Source organism: Actinia tenebrosa, unplaced genomic scaffold (assembly GCF_029948245.1).
Source record: "Actinia tenebrosa isolate PJP-AT-01 unplaced genomic scaffold, QUT_ActTen_1.0 PGA_scaffold2__45_contigs__length_23673736, whole genome shotgun sequence".
Taxonomy (NCBI): domain Eukaryota; kingdom Metazoa; phylum Cnidaria; class Anthozoa; order Actiniaria; family Actiniidae; genus Actinia; species Actinia tenebrosa.
Window position 1 is genome coordinate 6,545,496 of NW_028292579.1, and position 14,024 is coordinate 6,559,519.

Sequence of the window (14,024 nt, forward strand, 5' to 3'; positions counted from 1 at the left end):
ACTATTTTCTTAAGACCTGACAACGTCAAACTATTATAGTAATTTAAGTATTGGAAGTCTTTAATATTACAATTATATATCATTAGTATTACCTTGCAATCAGCTTTGAACCACTAAGCCAATAGGTGTAGAGTCATTATTAGAATGTCAAGTGTGTGGCAGGATTGTCCTGGTAGAATCAAATTCACTTACATATTAACCAAAGCATATATATGACTGAGACTAGTTATTTTTAGCCACTTTAATAAGTATAAATTAAATTAAATGGGGTGTTGCTATAGAAAGGCTTCGTAAGAGACAAAAAGTTCCAAACTTAATTTCAGCTACAAAATAATTCAAATCAACTTTAACTTATTTAACTAATTATTCCAAACCCAATTATGAATAATTACTATTTCACATATAGACTTGTATTACTCCTTCCTAGCCAAACAGAAAACTAGAAAAAAACTTACATTTTTGAGGTAGATTTTATATCTACCTTTTAATATATAATTCTTCTAATATATATCTTCCTGTTAATGTGTGATTATTATTTTTATAATTATATCAGATGTACAAGTAAGACATGTACAGAAAGCAACCAATATGTTATTTACAATTGATAAGGAAACTTATTACTTGATTTCAAATGTAATTTTATTGTCCAAGTGATGTTTCTATGATAACACCTCTGCAAGTAAAGCCTACTGAGTCTTTTAGGCAGCTATGATTGTGAACAACCCACACTGTATGGTAAGATGTAGGTAAATGGTTGTTTGTTAAGAAGTAAAAATAGTTCAGATACCAATACTGTAAACTGATAAACGTCTGTGATATATTCGAAATGACTTTTGGTCAAAAAAACCACCGAGTTACCACATGCAATCACTCAGCTGATCCACATCCTAGTCAAGAGTTTACTAGTTTACTTCCTTTCGCCAGTGGCATAATGGTAAGGTGTTGGTTAGTAGTTGCTAACGTAATGGGAAAATGTGGTAAGTATTGGACTGACCACTTACTGATACCTTACTGTACCATGTGGGTTGTTCACAATAGCTCTAAATTAAAGGATCTGCATTTCCTGATGTCCCTGGAGAAAGTTTGTGTAGTTTATGCCATGCCAGCCAAAAACAAAAAATCTTGTATAATTATTGGTAAGTAATTTCTACTTCTTCGATATTGTGATGGTATTTTCAGCTAATTCCATCAATGTATATAATTTTTTAAATCCCTAAGCACAAATGTTTTTTGTCCCACTACAGCAATTATTTTTGTGCTATCTTGTACAAGCAACTGGCAACAAGCTTTGGTTTTTGCCTTTATATAATTGTTCCTTGAAGTTACTAGAGTGATTTTATTTAATCCGTGAAACAAAGTGGTATGATTAGTGAGTAACAGTCAAAGTAAGACACAAGAAAACAATAGAATTAGCTTACTACATTCCGGGGGGGGGGTACTCCCCTATATTCACTACATGGGTATGTGCCGCCAAACAGGGTATGGTTTTCAGCGTTTCTACTATGGAACAGGGTATATGAAATCACGCTCTCTCCTCTCTGGAACAGGGTTTTCAGCGATCTTGCTCTGGAACAGGATATGAATTTCAGCAATTTTTACTCTGGAATAGGGTCAGGGTTCAAAGGGCTCAGCGGCACATCCCTACCCTAAGCAGGCAAGAGTACCCCTCCCCCCCGGACTATATTTTCATGTTTTTCTGATTAATATTTTCATGTGTTAAGTAAAATCACTCGGCTTTGTAAAGAAGCACATCACTCGATACTATCACCGTAATTTTTCATTGCTATGTGCTGATCAAGACAACATCGCTGCCATCAAACAAGCAAATTGTTAGTTGCATACTCTGTTCGCCTGCAGTGTATTACTGATTTCCATGTTGAAACTGTCGTCTCAATCAGTGTGTAATGACTCTGACTTGAGATTCATTTGTACATTGTCATTTCTAGATTTTGATATAGACACATGTAAGCATCACCAAACAATCGTTTCATGTTTGGAGGCAGCTGTCCTTGCTCACTTGCTCTGACAATGTCTTCATCCTTTTTGGAAAGCCATTCTTTTGCCTCTGGGCAAGGTGTCACAACTGGGATGTTGTACCCATTTGTCTCTCCTGTAAACAATAAAATATAACTCACTTAGGATTTAGAATTTGGGAGTTACAGTGTAGGCAGTCTTCATAGTTTTTGCTAGCCAAATTTCTCATTGATAGGAGATTCAGATAAAACTAGATGACATATATTTCTTAAAATGTCTAGTCGTTCTAGCGATCTCACACTAATTGGGGACACTTTTCACTCAAACACTCCATCACTATATTTGATCACCTAGAGTAGAGCTGTTAAATTGTAAAATTCATTCAAGCTATCATTGATTTCAGGCAGACTTTACAGTATTTTTTCTTGTCTTGAGTTACCTTTTCTGTCAGCCATACTGTCAAAGAAACACCACTCTGAATCATCACCGGTGCCGCACTTGACGAAAGCTACGTAGTGACTAGTTGCTATGCAGACCACAGCAAAGAGATCCATGGTTTCAATTGGAAGGTGTCCTGGTTCACATGGACGTTGACTGAACCCCCTTGGCACAGGAAGGGGTCTGGGTTTGTGGCCAATACGTTCTCGCTTGTTATGGAACTTTTTAACACATTCATCACAGTAGCTTAAGTTTGATAACTCTTTTGCAGGATAGCAATCTTTACATTCGTAGGTGGACACTGCTCCACACACTGAACACTCGCGAGGAACTGAGGTAGAATTAGTAAAACAATGTTTAGTATTCAAGGTAATTAGAAAAATGTTGCATGTGTAAAAGTCTCCTTCAATTACCTAGTACCACATGCCACATGACTGTGTCGATGAAAGCACATTTCACAATCATGCATTACATAACTATCCATAAAATATTTGAGATATAACGCGCACACTGATTGGCTGGCTACCTTGTTTATATCAGAGGACAGAGACACGCTCGCGCAATATCATTCAAAAATGTTTTATAAAGCAATATAAAATGTCCGCTTGTGTCTATATACTGTGATATAAACACGATGGGAGCTGTAGAGCACTTGAGAAGTCAAAGAAACACTTGGCTACGCCTCGTGTTTCTCTACGACTTCTCTCTTGCTCTACAGCTTCCATCATATTTATTAAGTGTCCCGGATTAGTGTGCTACTTGTGGCATGCTAGAAGTTTGACGTTAATAAAGTTCATGTATGTATCACAGTATATAGACATGTGTGCCGTTTTATATTCCTTAATACAAAACTATGAGCCATTCCCATTCATTTCGTTTCTTTGCTTGAGTCTCATTCATATTAACATATCTTCTCACATTTCACTTGTAAACAAAATGAAGAAAGAATACTCAAGAGAATGACACATGGTATGAAATTGATGATAATATTGTGACGATACAGATGATTCAGTGTGGTGCTGTGTGACTGGTGTTGTCCAAGCAAATAGCGTTTTCCACAAATGACATCACAATTCTGCATCATGGGATTGAAATGCGGATAAGCCAAGCCAAGCGAACATAGGCACATGCTGCAACAATGTTTTGTAGTCTTGTTGTTTCCAATTCATGTAAAAACTATGGTTTTTCGACTGATATTCTTCTTTTCCATGAAATCGAGCCATTATTCACAATGTTTGTCCGCATTTCGATCCCACAAGGCTTTGCAATATCTATTTTTAGTAACCGTTAAAAATGCTATTGGTAATGGTAAACGATTAGTTATCTGCAGACAGCATACTCATTTGGTAACATATTGTCATGCTATCAATCATCTACCAATGGCCATTTTAGGGTTGCATTATACACTATTATCTTCGATACATTGGTACAGTATATTTATATAGTGCTTAATTCACCGTATCATGTATCTTGTCTTACCATTTTCAAGAATATGAGTGATGTCTAGCTTCAAGTTTGGTAGAATAAAGTCATACATTTTGTATCTTTTACCAAACCTTGGCATCTGGAGTATCAGACAGGAAGGTACCTGACAAAAAACCAAACGTTTTAATAATTGCTTTATTAATTTTAGTTTTTTATTTATCAATTATTATAGGTACATGTTTATATTGAATAATAAGGCTTAATTTTGAGTACTCTGCACTTCATGCATAAGGAAGGGATTGGCTGACCTTTCTGTTACATTTACCAACCTCTTGCCAACCATAAATTTAGGGACCACTTAGAGGCATTTCAAGACAGCCAGGTGAAGTGGATCAAAGAGGTTTGGCCAAGATTGGTAAACACTACATAAGCAAAGCCTAACTAAGCAAATCTTACCTCAGCTAATTTGAGATCAGAGAAAAGGAAAGATTGTTCAAGAAGTTTTTGAACTGGCTGACTTTTTTTAGTGTCATCTTTTTCTGTTATGATCTGATAATAGTTTGTTTCTTCAATTCTGTTATTTGGGGTTCTGAAATTAGCAAACATGGCATAGTACGCGTGATGAGATGGTGACCATTAAATCTTAATGTCAAGTGGTGTGGGAGTGATGTGTGTCCTCATGCTTGTTCTCTCTCTGATCCTGGTTTCAGACTAAATTAACCTCTATTAAGGCCAGTTTACACGGTACGATATTTGCCTACAACTATCGTATACGATAGTTGTAGGCAAACACACCATCCTTCAATTCAAGTCATGTCTAAATTGTGTATTTTGAGAAAAAATCCAATTGTCTCTTTAGTTTAATTAGTCGAGGCTGGCTTTGGAAATTCCACAGAGAAAGGACAAAAACAGATTTTGACCCCATTCTCCTATATGTCCAATATTTGACAACCATGGGAGCTTGGGGTACAGACATTTCTGAACTGCTGTAGACAATTTTCCCTTCAGGAATAACTGTTTTGGCCCATCCCAATGCTATACGAATAATATTAATTAAAACATACTTCAGTTTAAGCAAAGCGTCACTTTTAAGCACTTGGTGCAACAGAGTGTTGAGGAATTCTTCAGGATCTAGACAAAACAAGATAAAGAAATCAAAAACGACGACTGGTATAGTGTGTATGAAGTCAGAAATGAGTGTAGGTTTTGGACACTCTCCCCCCCCCTGGATCTGTCCTTGATATGGCACTGGTGCAAGTCTGAACTGTGGAAACATTTCTCCCAATGAAGCTGAAGAGCTGTATTGCAAACCTGAGTTTTACATCAGGGTAGAGGCATGGGATTTCTTAAAAGAACAGTGTTTACCTTTCTCTTCATTCATGAGTCCTGATGTTGAACCCAGTTCATCAAGAAGACTTCTTAACTTTAGGACAAAGTCAGCTCTCACAAAACCACCACTAGAAGAAAATTACAATGGAGTTGGTGATAAAAGGCTACTATATGAAGGTCATCAGTGAAATGATGTATCTTACTGGGACGTACAGTTGATCCCTTTAGCAGTGAGAGCACATGTCTCTCATCAATGCAGCCTAGGTTTGATTCCTGGACTTGGTTTTATTTTTGAGGAGTTTTTAAGTTGGTTCTCTCCTGTGGTTCAAGGCTTTTTCTCTGGGTTCTCCTGCCCTAAATAGGCCCTTTACAGCTAAGCAATCACGTGCTGATTAATTCACTGAGAGAAAATGTATGAAAATTTTGATTCCCAAGGGTGAAATTTACTGGACTGCAAACAAACTTTCTACAACCTGTTTCGAGAGATCGTAATAAAACTACATTTCGTAACACACTGGAATGTGCACTGAATGGAATGAATGGAATGAATCACCAATTTAATATAAAAACAAAAATTTTGCAGTCCAGTACAGACACGTGACCATTAACTGCAAAGGGCCTATTCCAATTTGATCATGGGACAAAGACAACACTGAGGTTTTAGAGTTACCCTTGTAAAACAAGGCAATTTACTTACTTTCTAAGAGGGTTTACTATGTATTCTTTGAGTACTCGCTGAACTGCATCATACTGTTCAAGATCCTCCCTATTTTTCTCTCTGTGTAACAGGCTATCAAATACAGTGGAAAAAGAGAACATGCTGTAGAGTGTAGCATCCAAGTAACATGAGTTGTGGTGTCCCTGGATGCCTTTCATTCTCCCTTGGTTCTGCCTGGTCAAACTGGTAGGCGGTGGTACTATGCCAGTTACGACTGGAGACTCAATGCTACCAAAAGCTGGATAAAAGACAAGGTTAATTAATTTTCAGATAAATAGCTTTTACTGTTTTTTTCCCATTGTTTTTCCCTGTTTTTTTTCCTTCTCTTTCTTTCCTTCCATTCTCTATCATTATATTATCACTTTTTTTTTTGTCTTTCCAATTTTTTTCTTCCTCCATGCCTACTCCCATTCTTTTTTATCTATTTTTCTATTCAATGAACAAGACTAAAGTGTATAGGAGCATAGAGCAGAGTTCGTGACTGTAATAGACTCATGATAAAACATGTTATGCCAATGTAAGAGCAATTCTAATTGGATTAGCAGTAATTTCCTACTGCATGATTGGTTCAAGGATTTATTAATGCTATGCTATGTAGTATAGAGAATATTCATTCATTACATTCTGCAATTGTAAAGAGACTAATGTATATAATTATGAGGATTTTACAATCATACGAAACCACTCTAAACAACCTGTTGAATCAGACAGGATAATTTTAGCTGGATCCGCCCTTGCAACTTGCATTCTGAATGGCTGGCTATCATATATTTATAGAGGACAGACACATGCACACACACAAACGTTCAAAAAAAAAATTATAAAAGCAATATAAAATGGCTGCTAATGTCTCTGTATCATGTATTATAAATACTCTGAAAGCTGTAGAGCACTCAAAAAGCAAGAGAAACACAAAGCTACACCTCATGTTCCTGAGCTTTTTTGTCTCGTTCTCTACAGCTCCCAGCGTGTTTACATTTATATCACAGTATGTATAAAGAGAAGTGTGTGCATTTTATATTCCTTAAATATAATCAACATAAACAAAGCTTTTTTAACCTTTTCCAGAGTATTTAGCTGCTCCAGGAGAATCCAGTTGGAATCTTGAATCTTTCCGGCAATGCTGCAAGTTTACAAAGAAAGCTCTTCCTGATGGACAAGTGAAATACCTTTTTCCTCCAAACATCCCATCTGAACAGGCTGCTTGTTCTGTCTCCTAAAATTGTCATTAAGAAAAAAGCAACCATAACGGTTTAGTGAAATTCATAACCATTTTGTTATGATTATGCTACATGCAAATACAGTCTTTCTGTGTGGGTTTTTGCCTTTAATACAAGAATCAAGAATTCATGCCTCCAAACGGTATGCAATTCATTGTGGGATAGCAAAAAAGTTGCGTGCACCAACACCTATAAATACAGTCAACTCTCGCCTTGCGGACACCCCGATATTACGGACACTTTGATATAATGGACAGGAGAAAAATCCCTGATAAAAATACTGACAAAGAAATGACCGTAAAAAACTCTTGCTATCACGGACACTCACTATTACGGACATGAAGTGACGGTCCCAAAGGTGTCCGCTGTAACAAGAGTTGACTGTACATGCACTTTCATTGAAATACAGATTTGGCATTTAAGACAGAAGTTAAAAAGCCCCAACATGAAGAGCTGTGTTGGTCACATTAAAATACTATTACTATATACTGAACATACAAAACTACAGCCTTATGGCACATCCTGAGGGCTTATTGCTCAAGTCTAGCGAGGTCTTGTTTCATAACCACTATGTACTTCATAAGAAGTAAATTAATGAGGTTTCACATATTTTCATGAACAGTGTAAGACAGGTCTAAGGGGGTGTGGGCCGGGGGTCATGTCCAAATCTTTAGTAATTCCAAGGACATTATTCTAGTTTAAAATTAACTTAAATTTAGCCTGAGCCTCTAACTTTTCAAGATCCTGAACTAGTACTGCCTTGGATTTTAAATGAGTCAACTCTTTCTTCCCACGTGGAGAAACTAAGATTGAAATTTCAAATTCAATCAAGAAACTTCATCAGAGATACAGCCTGACAAAAAACGATTCATAAAGAAAACTATTTATAATATAAATTCAAGGTATTTTATAAGGTTAATATGCTTACAAGTTCCAGACCAGCAACAGTTTTTCCAGGAAGTTCAGGCAACTGTCCAATCCATCTGATGACCCCATATTGAGTACCTTTGTTTTCCATTATTGGTACCTCTACCATGGAACCTATCTCAAGTCCAGATGCTATAATTTGTTCACTAACATCTTCTTCATGAGTCAAACCTGCGCTGAGTTCATGATCCCTCATGTCAATATCATTTTGAGACACACTCGTAACTTTGTGTTGATCGAGGCCACTAGATCTTGTTACAGGTTCTTTGGAATTAAAACAACTAGGAATTCGATTGCTGTCTAGTGCACTGCTTGCACTATATGCAGCCCTCATTTCAATTCCATGAGTTCCACTTCCACTAGAATCAATGTCATTGTATTTATTCTCTGAAGATATATTTTTGGAATGCATATTAAACCCACCACTTCCTGCAAAAAAGTAAAAAGCATAAGTTGGAAATGATGATGTATATTTTATACAAGGGTCAATTCAGGTAAGGGGTCACAACCTTCTCCCTAAGAATTTTGGTTCTTCCATAGAGTAGAACTTGCCGAATTTCTGAGTTCCTTTTAGACCAATAACTATCCTTTTATACACAGCGGTCACTTCTGACAGCTTTCCCACCCCTCACCATCATTGATAATTTGCTGGCCACTCTTACTAATAACACATTCTGGGAATCAAGGATTGCTATGGGTAACATCGGCGGCGTAGCGGTGAGAGTGCTCGCCTTTCATCAAGCTACCCGGGTTCGAGTCCCCCCAGACTCGGTGACATGTGAGTAAAGTTGTTTGTTGGTTCTCTCCTGTGCTACAAGGGTTTTCCTCCCTCTACAAAAATCAACTCCTAATTTCATATTGGAATTACAGTGGATGAAGAGCTGCTCTGTGAAAATGCCACTGCTATGTCCTATTCATTTATTTTATTACACCACATCTTTCTCTTTTACTCCAATGAAGGACTTGCATCCAAACTGTCAGTAACTTTTTTTGTCTTTTCACGGTGCATAATTTACCTTTTTATCATTACTGTTTCATTAGAAACACTGATGCAGCTCACACTAGTTTTTAGCTAGCTATCTCTTCTTATTTTATTACAGTGACTGTACTTGTCTGAATTCTGTACATGCATTGAGTGAGTAGAGTTTGTTTGGTCTCTCTCTAGCTCTTAGCTTGAGGATTTTTTTCTGCAAATACAGTAAATTCCATTCCCCTCTGTGGGTCAGCCAGCCCTGACTTACATCAACCCAGATCAACCCAGAGGTTGTTCCAAGAAAATATTTTTTAATTAATCAAAATAAATAATGAATTAAATAGACTATAAATCCTGGTATTTATTATTTACCTTGTGGGTTCTCTTCTTGATAAGGTGTTGACACTCCTTCACTTGGCTGATAGAATGTTGACTGCCCAGCTATGATTTGCAATGAATTCCCTTTGGGACTTCTATTATAGTGTTCATCAACAAAACTCATCTCATCTTTACCTGCTTTTTCGCCTGATTGAAATGGGATAGACGTCGCAGAGTTTGACCTTTTGATCCCACCATTTTCTAAGCAATTTCCAAGGAAAAAGGGGAAAAAATTTACACATTTGTTAACTTTGTCTACTGAATAGCAATGAACTCTGATTTTGAATTCTGCTGGTTTTCCTGGGGTTTAATATATTTATAATAGATTATCTATGAGTCCAATGAAATCCTCAAATCTATGAATAGTTGGTAAAACAGTTTTAATTAATATTATCATTTTTTCATAACTACATGATTAACAGCCCAAGATATCTGTGTTCTAATTTTTTGTTCAATGAAAAATACTGTCCTTTGAAATTAATTGGCGAAAGTCAAAACCCCAATCATCTCCAGTAAATTGATTGTGGCTACAATCTTGGACAAAACTGTTGTTACAATGCTTTTTCCACGGCCGACTTTCAATAAACTCAGTACCTTTTATTTGTTTTCTTTTAGTCCCCCTCAGCCCTAAATAATGCTGTTCTGGTATTTTACTCCCCCCATTGCCCCCTTAACACTGTCTTGTAACCACATTTCCAAAGGTCTCAATTTCAAAATAAATTTTTATGGGGACCTCTGTCCCTGGGGGAGGGGATCTATGTTTAATGTTAATTACTGCCTTGAATTTCTTCATATAGAAAGTCTTTGTGTACTTGTATATCATATTAATTTATCAAATAACTAACATCCTTTACAACAGTTGTATAACTTACCAAGTTCTCTGGATCCAGGGTTGGCCTGATGATAACCTAGTGATGCAGGGAAACCATCACTTTGAGCTAATCTGTCAGCAACTGGGTAAATGCTGGCTTGTTCAGAGCTATTATATTCTTCCTCGGGTAAGACAGAGGTTACTGGTATAAACAATGCATGACCCTCATTACAGACAAATCGATGTCTTCCTTTGAAAACTCCAGTACCAGCTCCCTCTTTTTTATCCTAAAAATAAAACAATTATGAAGTGATCAAGTCAGTCAATTTGTTACTCTGAAAATCCAACCTGTGATCAGCTATTGGATTCTGTATTTTATACCAACTGTTAGGTAAAATTAGTGTCTAGACATGTACTCTGTTGGTCCCATTGGTGCTCATGTATCAACAGTTTATGGCCTGACACTGAACATGGGACACAAGTACCAAATATTAATGGGAGGTTCTTATATAACACATTTCACAGTTAGTTATCTCAATGCTCTTTTACATTTATGACCAGTGGAGGACTTTACAGGCTGCATATTTAGACGCTATATAGCAGTCGTGCAGCTTACAATCAACAGTGAATTTTTAGTACATTAGTGTTAAGCATCCAAATTGGGATAGGCTGTTGAACTGGGAGACAATCCCCTACAGGTTGTCTTATGTCCCCCATTTTACTGCAGGCTAGAAAGAATTGAGAGTCAGGGCCTACAGTTTAAAGTTGTTATCTGAGAAGATTTGAAGGTCTAACCATTTGCAGATGTAATTACAAAGGCAGGCAGCACCTTCTCCTCAGTTGTTTTAAGACCCTGAGTGTTGGTCCGGCTGAAGTTTCAACCACGACCTCCCGCATAACAGACCAGTACTCTTACCTTAGATCAGTTTTCGTACGACTGTGAAAAGCTCAGTGCCGTATGCATGCCGTGCCGTGCTGTGATGTTTTCTAGAATTTTAAATGTCCTATTGTTTTTTCGCGCAATGTGATTGGTTTCGACAGTGCTGTGACTTGGCGTGACCATCACCGCGCAGTGTTCGTGCCGCGTTTCAGACATTTGATTGGATGGAGAGTAAATTCTCGTGCAATGTGATTGGTCTGACGTATCCCTTGCTGTGTCACGACCATGTTCATGTCGTGAGCTTTTCATAGTCATACGAAAACTGCTCTACTGAGCTAACCGGGTGGCAGTCAAACCAATGCTACCAAACATTAGCCAGTGTTTCTGGCATTCCTAAAGCATTTGTTTTGCGGCTGGATATCTGAGGTGTAATATCAAGGACTATTAACTGTAGAGATTAAGAAGATATCATACCCTTTGGAGGAAGATTGTCAAAATTGCTATCAATAAGACTTATATGTTGCCATTATTGTCTACTATAATTTATGTAAAGCTTAAATTACCAGTTCTATTCCAACAGGACAATCACCATGACTATCTACTCGTCCAGATATGTATCGCACTGTCCCTCTCAGTGGCACCTTGATTTTATCATCTTTATACTCTGGAAACACAACAACTCTCTGGTCCATTTTTAACTTATGTTCTTTTGCCATGTTTCTAACTGCAGAAGTATCTTTGCTTGAAAATGATGGAATCATATCCTTTAAAGTAGATAATATCGTTGTTTCCTTCTTGAGAGACTTATCCTGTTCTTGCCGAGGACGCAGTTTATCCAATGCAACAAAGACACCCTGATCTTGTGGACAATCAAAGTATTTTTTATTTCTAAATGTACCATCACATGTACCCTGTCCTTCAGATTCCTAAAAGAACATAGTAAAATAATAAGTATTTCGTAGTTTCAGAAGAAGTTTAAACCTTTCTGAGAAAGTGGAATTGATATTAGTTAAGAGTGCTTATCAAGTTTATGACATAACCTTAACAACTTGGACATCTGATTGGTAAATATGAAAGCCAAATCAAGCAAGTCTAGTCTGAAATTCTCTGGGCCACAGAAACGCGAACACTGTTCTAACCAATCCTCTCTTATGCATGTATATGTTTATGCTTGCAGATTCCAATCAGATGGATGCCTACACATACAAGCACAGTACTAGGCTTTACTAGAAAAGCATTCTATAAAAAAAAGACTGAAACAATACTAAGAAAAAAACCGCCATTAGTCTCTTAGCTTATTCGATATTTTGATGTTTTACAGTTAACAGATGTTAACTAAATATAAGCTTAAGCTTACAAAATCACAAATAACTAATGGTGCTATAACGTTTAAGTTATATACAGTGGTACCTTTCCCAGTAGTTCGACACCAAACATAATGCCTTTATGTGTAGATAAATGACCTTTATACCAAATTACTCCTGGATATTCTTTATGTGGATCTTTTAACTTGACAAAGACTTGATGACCAACATCCAATGTTTTTCCATAAGCTAACCGATTTCGTTTTTGATAAGTTCGAAACCTTTCCTCCAGTGAAGATATAGCCAAAAGCAAGTCTGCTTCGCTGTTCGTGATTTTTGACACATCCAAGGTAGGACATTCTAGATTGATGCTCGGAATGGAGCCAGAAATAACTGCTAAAGCGATTATGTTAGTATCTTCTGGTTGCTCTGATTCTGGCAAAGCCTTGAAAATTTCACCCCGAAGAAGTTGAGTAGGAACATCTTTAGTCGATAACCATCCTTTTTCAACGTGCTTGCCCACTCGATCGTTCATTAATATATATTTTTGAAGGGTTCCATCCATACTTTGTGTATCACCAAGGCTCGATCAGAGCATTAAATAAAAGACATCTTTAGATCTTTCTTTAGTTGTTGACCGTTTCTCCACTTCCGCCATCTTGTTTGGGAAATTCCCTTGCGCCTCGTTTTGGTGCTTTCAGTTTCTATTTTTCAATCATTACGTCATGCTAATACGCATGCATCCTAACTAAAGTATAGGGGAGGGGTGGGTGCTTGCGTCAATATAAAATTCCACTTTTCCCACATAAACGATATCTGGTTTTTTTTTATTTCTTTGCAAATAAACTTTATTCCATATATTGAATTTAATTTCTTTTTCTTGTTTTTTTCTCTCCAATATTTGGCTCCAGCGAAATTAGTGCTGATCTTTTTCCACGTGACCGAAATGAAGTGTGTCCTAAAAATAATCAACACATGATCCTCATTCCACTGACTCTGTCTTGGGATATTTCAGTGTGTGCCACATTGATATTATTATTGCTTAAAGCGTGCCAAGGGATCTTTTTTTCAAGCGGGGATATTCAAAAAGAGGTGAGTGGTTGGTTAAAGGCTCCAATGCAACGCCGAAATAAGAGGCAAACAAAAAACAACAACAAAAAAAAAAAAAAGCAAAAAAAAAAAAACGAAACAAAAAGCAAATGAAAGAAAAAAGTGGAAAGCAAGAATAGAAGGAAGGATGGTGGAGAAAAGGATAAGAGAAATCCTGCTTATTTAGTTTAAACAAATAACTGGAAGTGAATGCAGTAAGAGTGAGAAAAAATGTTTCTACAAAACGACTTGTTGTTATGTTTGAAAGACGGCCGTATTTTTTTCCTCTCAAAATTCTAAGAAATCCGTATATTCCATAATCCGCCTTCTTTTTCCACAGGGAGCCCAATTTAGATTAAAGTGAATGGCGAAAAAAAATGTTCTAGTATATTTTTTTATTGATTTGTTTACTCTTTCGCATTACGGAGGACATTATCTTGATCTCGAATTTAAAAAATATTACTTATTTAATTTTTCCGATTTTATTTTCACCATTCACTTTAATCTAAATTGGGCTCCCTGTGCTTTTTCAATTCCTGATTTTCCTGTTTTAGCACG

At 36.8% G+C, this 14,024-nt stretch overlaps 1 protein-coding gene across 1 annotated transcript; it reads right to left on the reverse strand.

Annotated features, from left to right (window-relative positions):
* Positions 1-226: 226 nt before the first annotated feature.
* On the reverse strand, positions 227-13,060 carry LOC116288520 (ubiquitin carboxyl-terminal hydrolase CYLD). Its single transcript, XM_031695329.2, has 13 exons — positions 12,484-13,060; positions 11,637-11,999; positions 10,255-10,480; positions 9,377-9,583; positions 8,033-8,460; positions 6,944-7,100; positions 5,864-6,122; positions 5,203-5,294; positions 4,902-4,968; positions 4,294-4,426; positions 3,892-4,000; positions 2,414-2,743; positions 227-2,110 (listed from the first exon to the last, which is right to left on the reverse strand). Exons 1-13 carry the CDS (start codon positions 12,940-12,942, stop codon positions 1,923-1,925), a joined length of 3,018 nt encoding a protein of 1,005 aa, XP_031551189.2. The 5' UTR covers positions 12,943-13,060; the 3' UTR covers positions 227-1,922.
* Between the last annotated feature and the right edge of the window lie 964 nt (positions 13,061-14,024).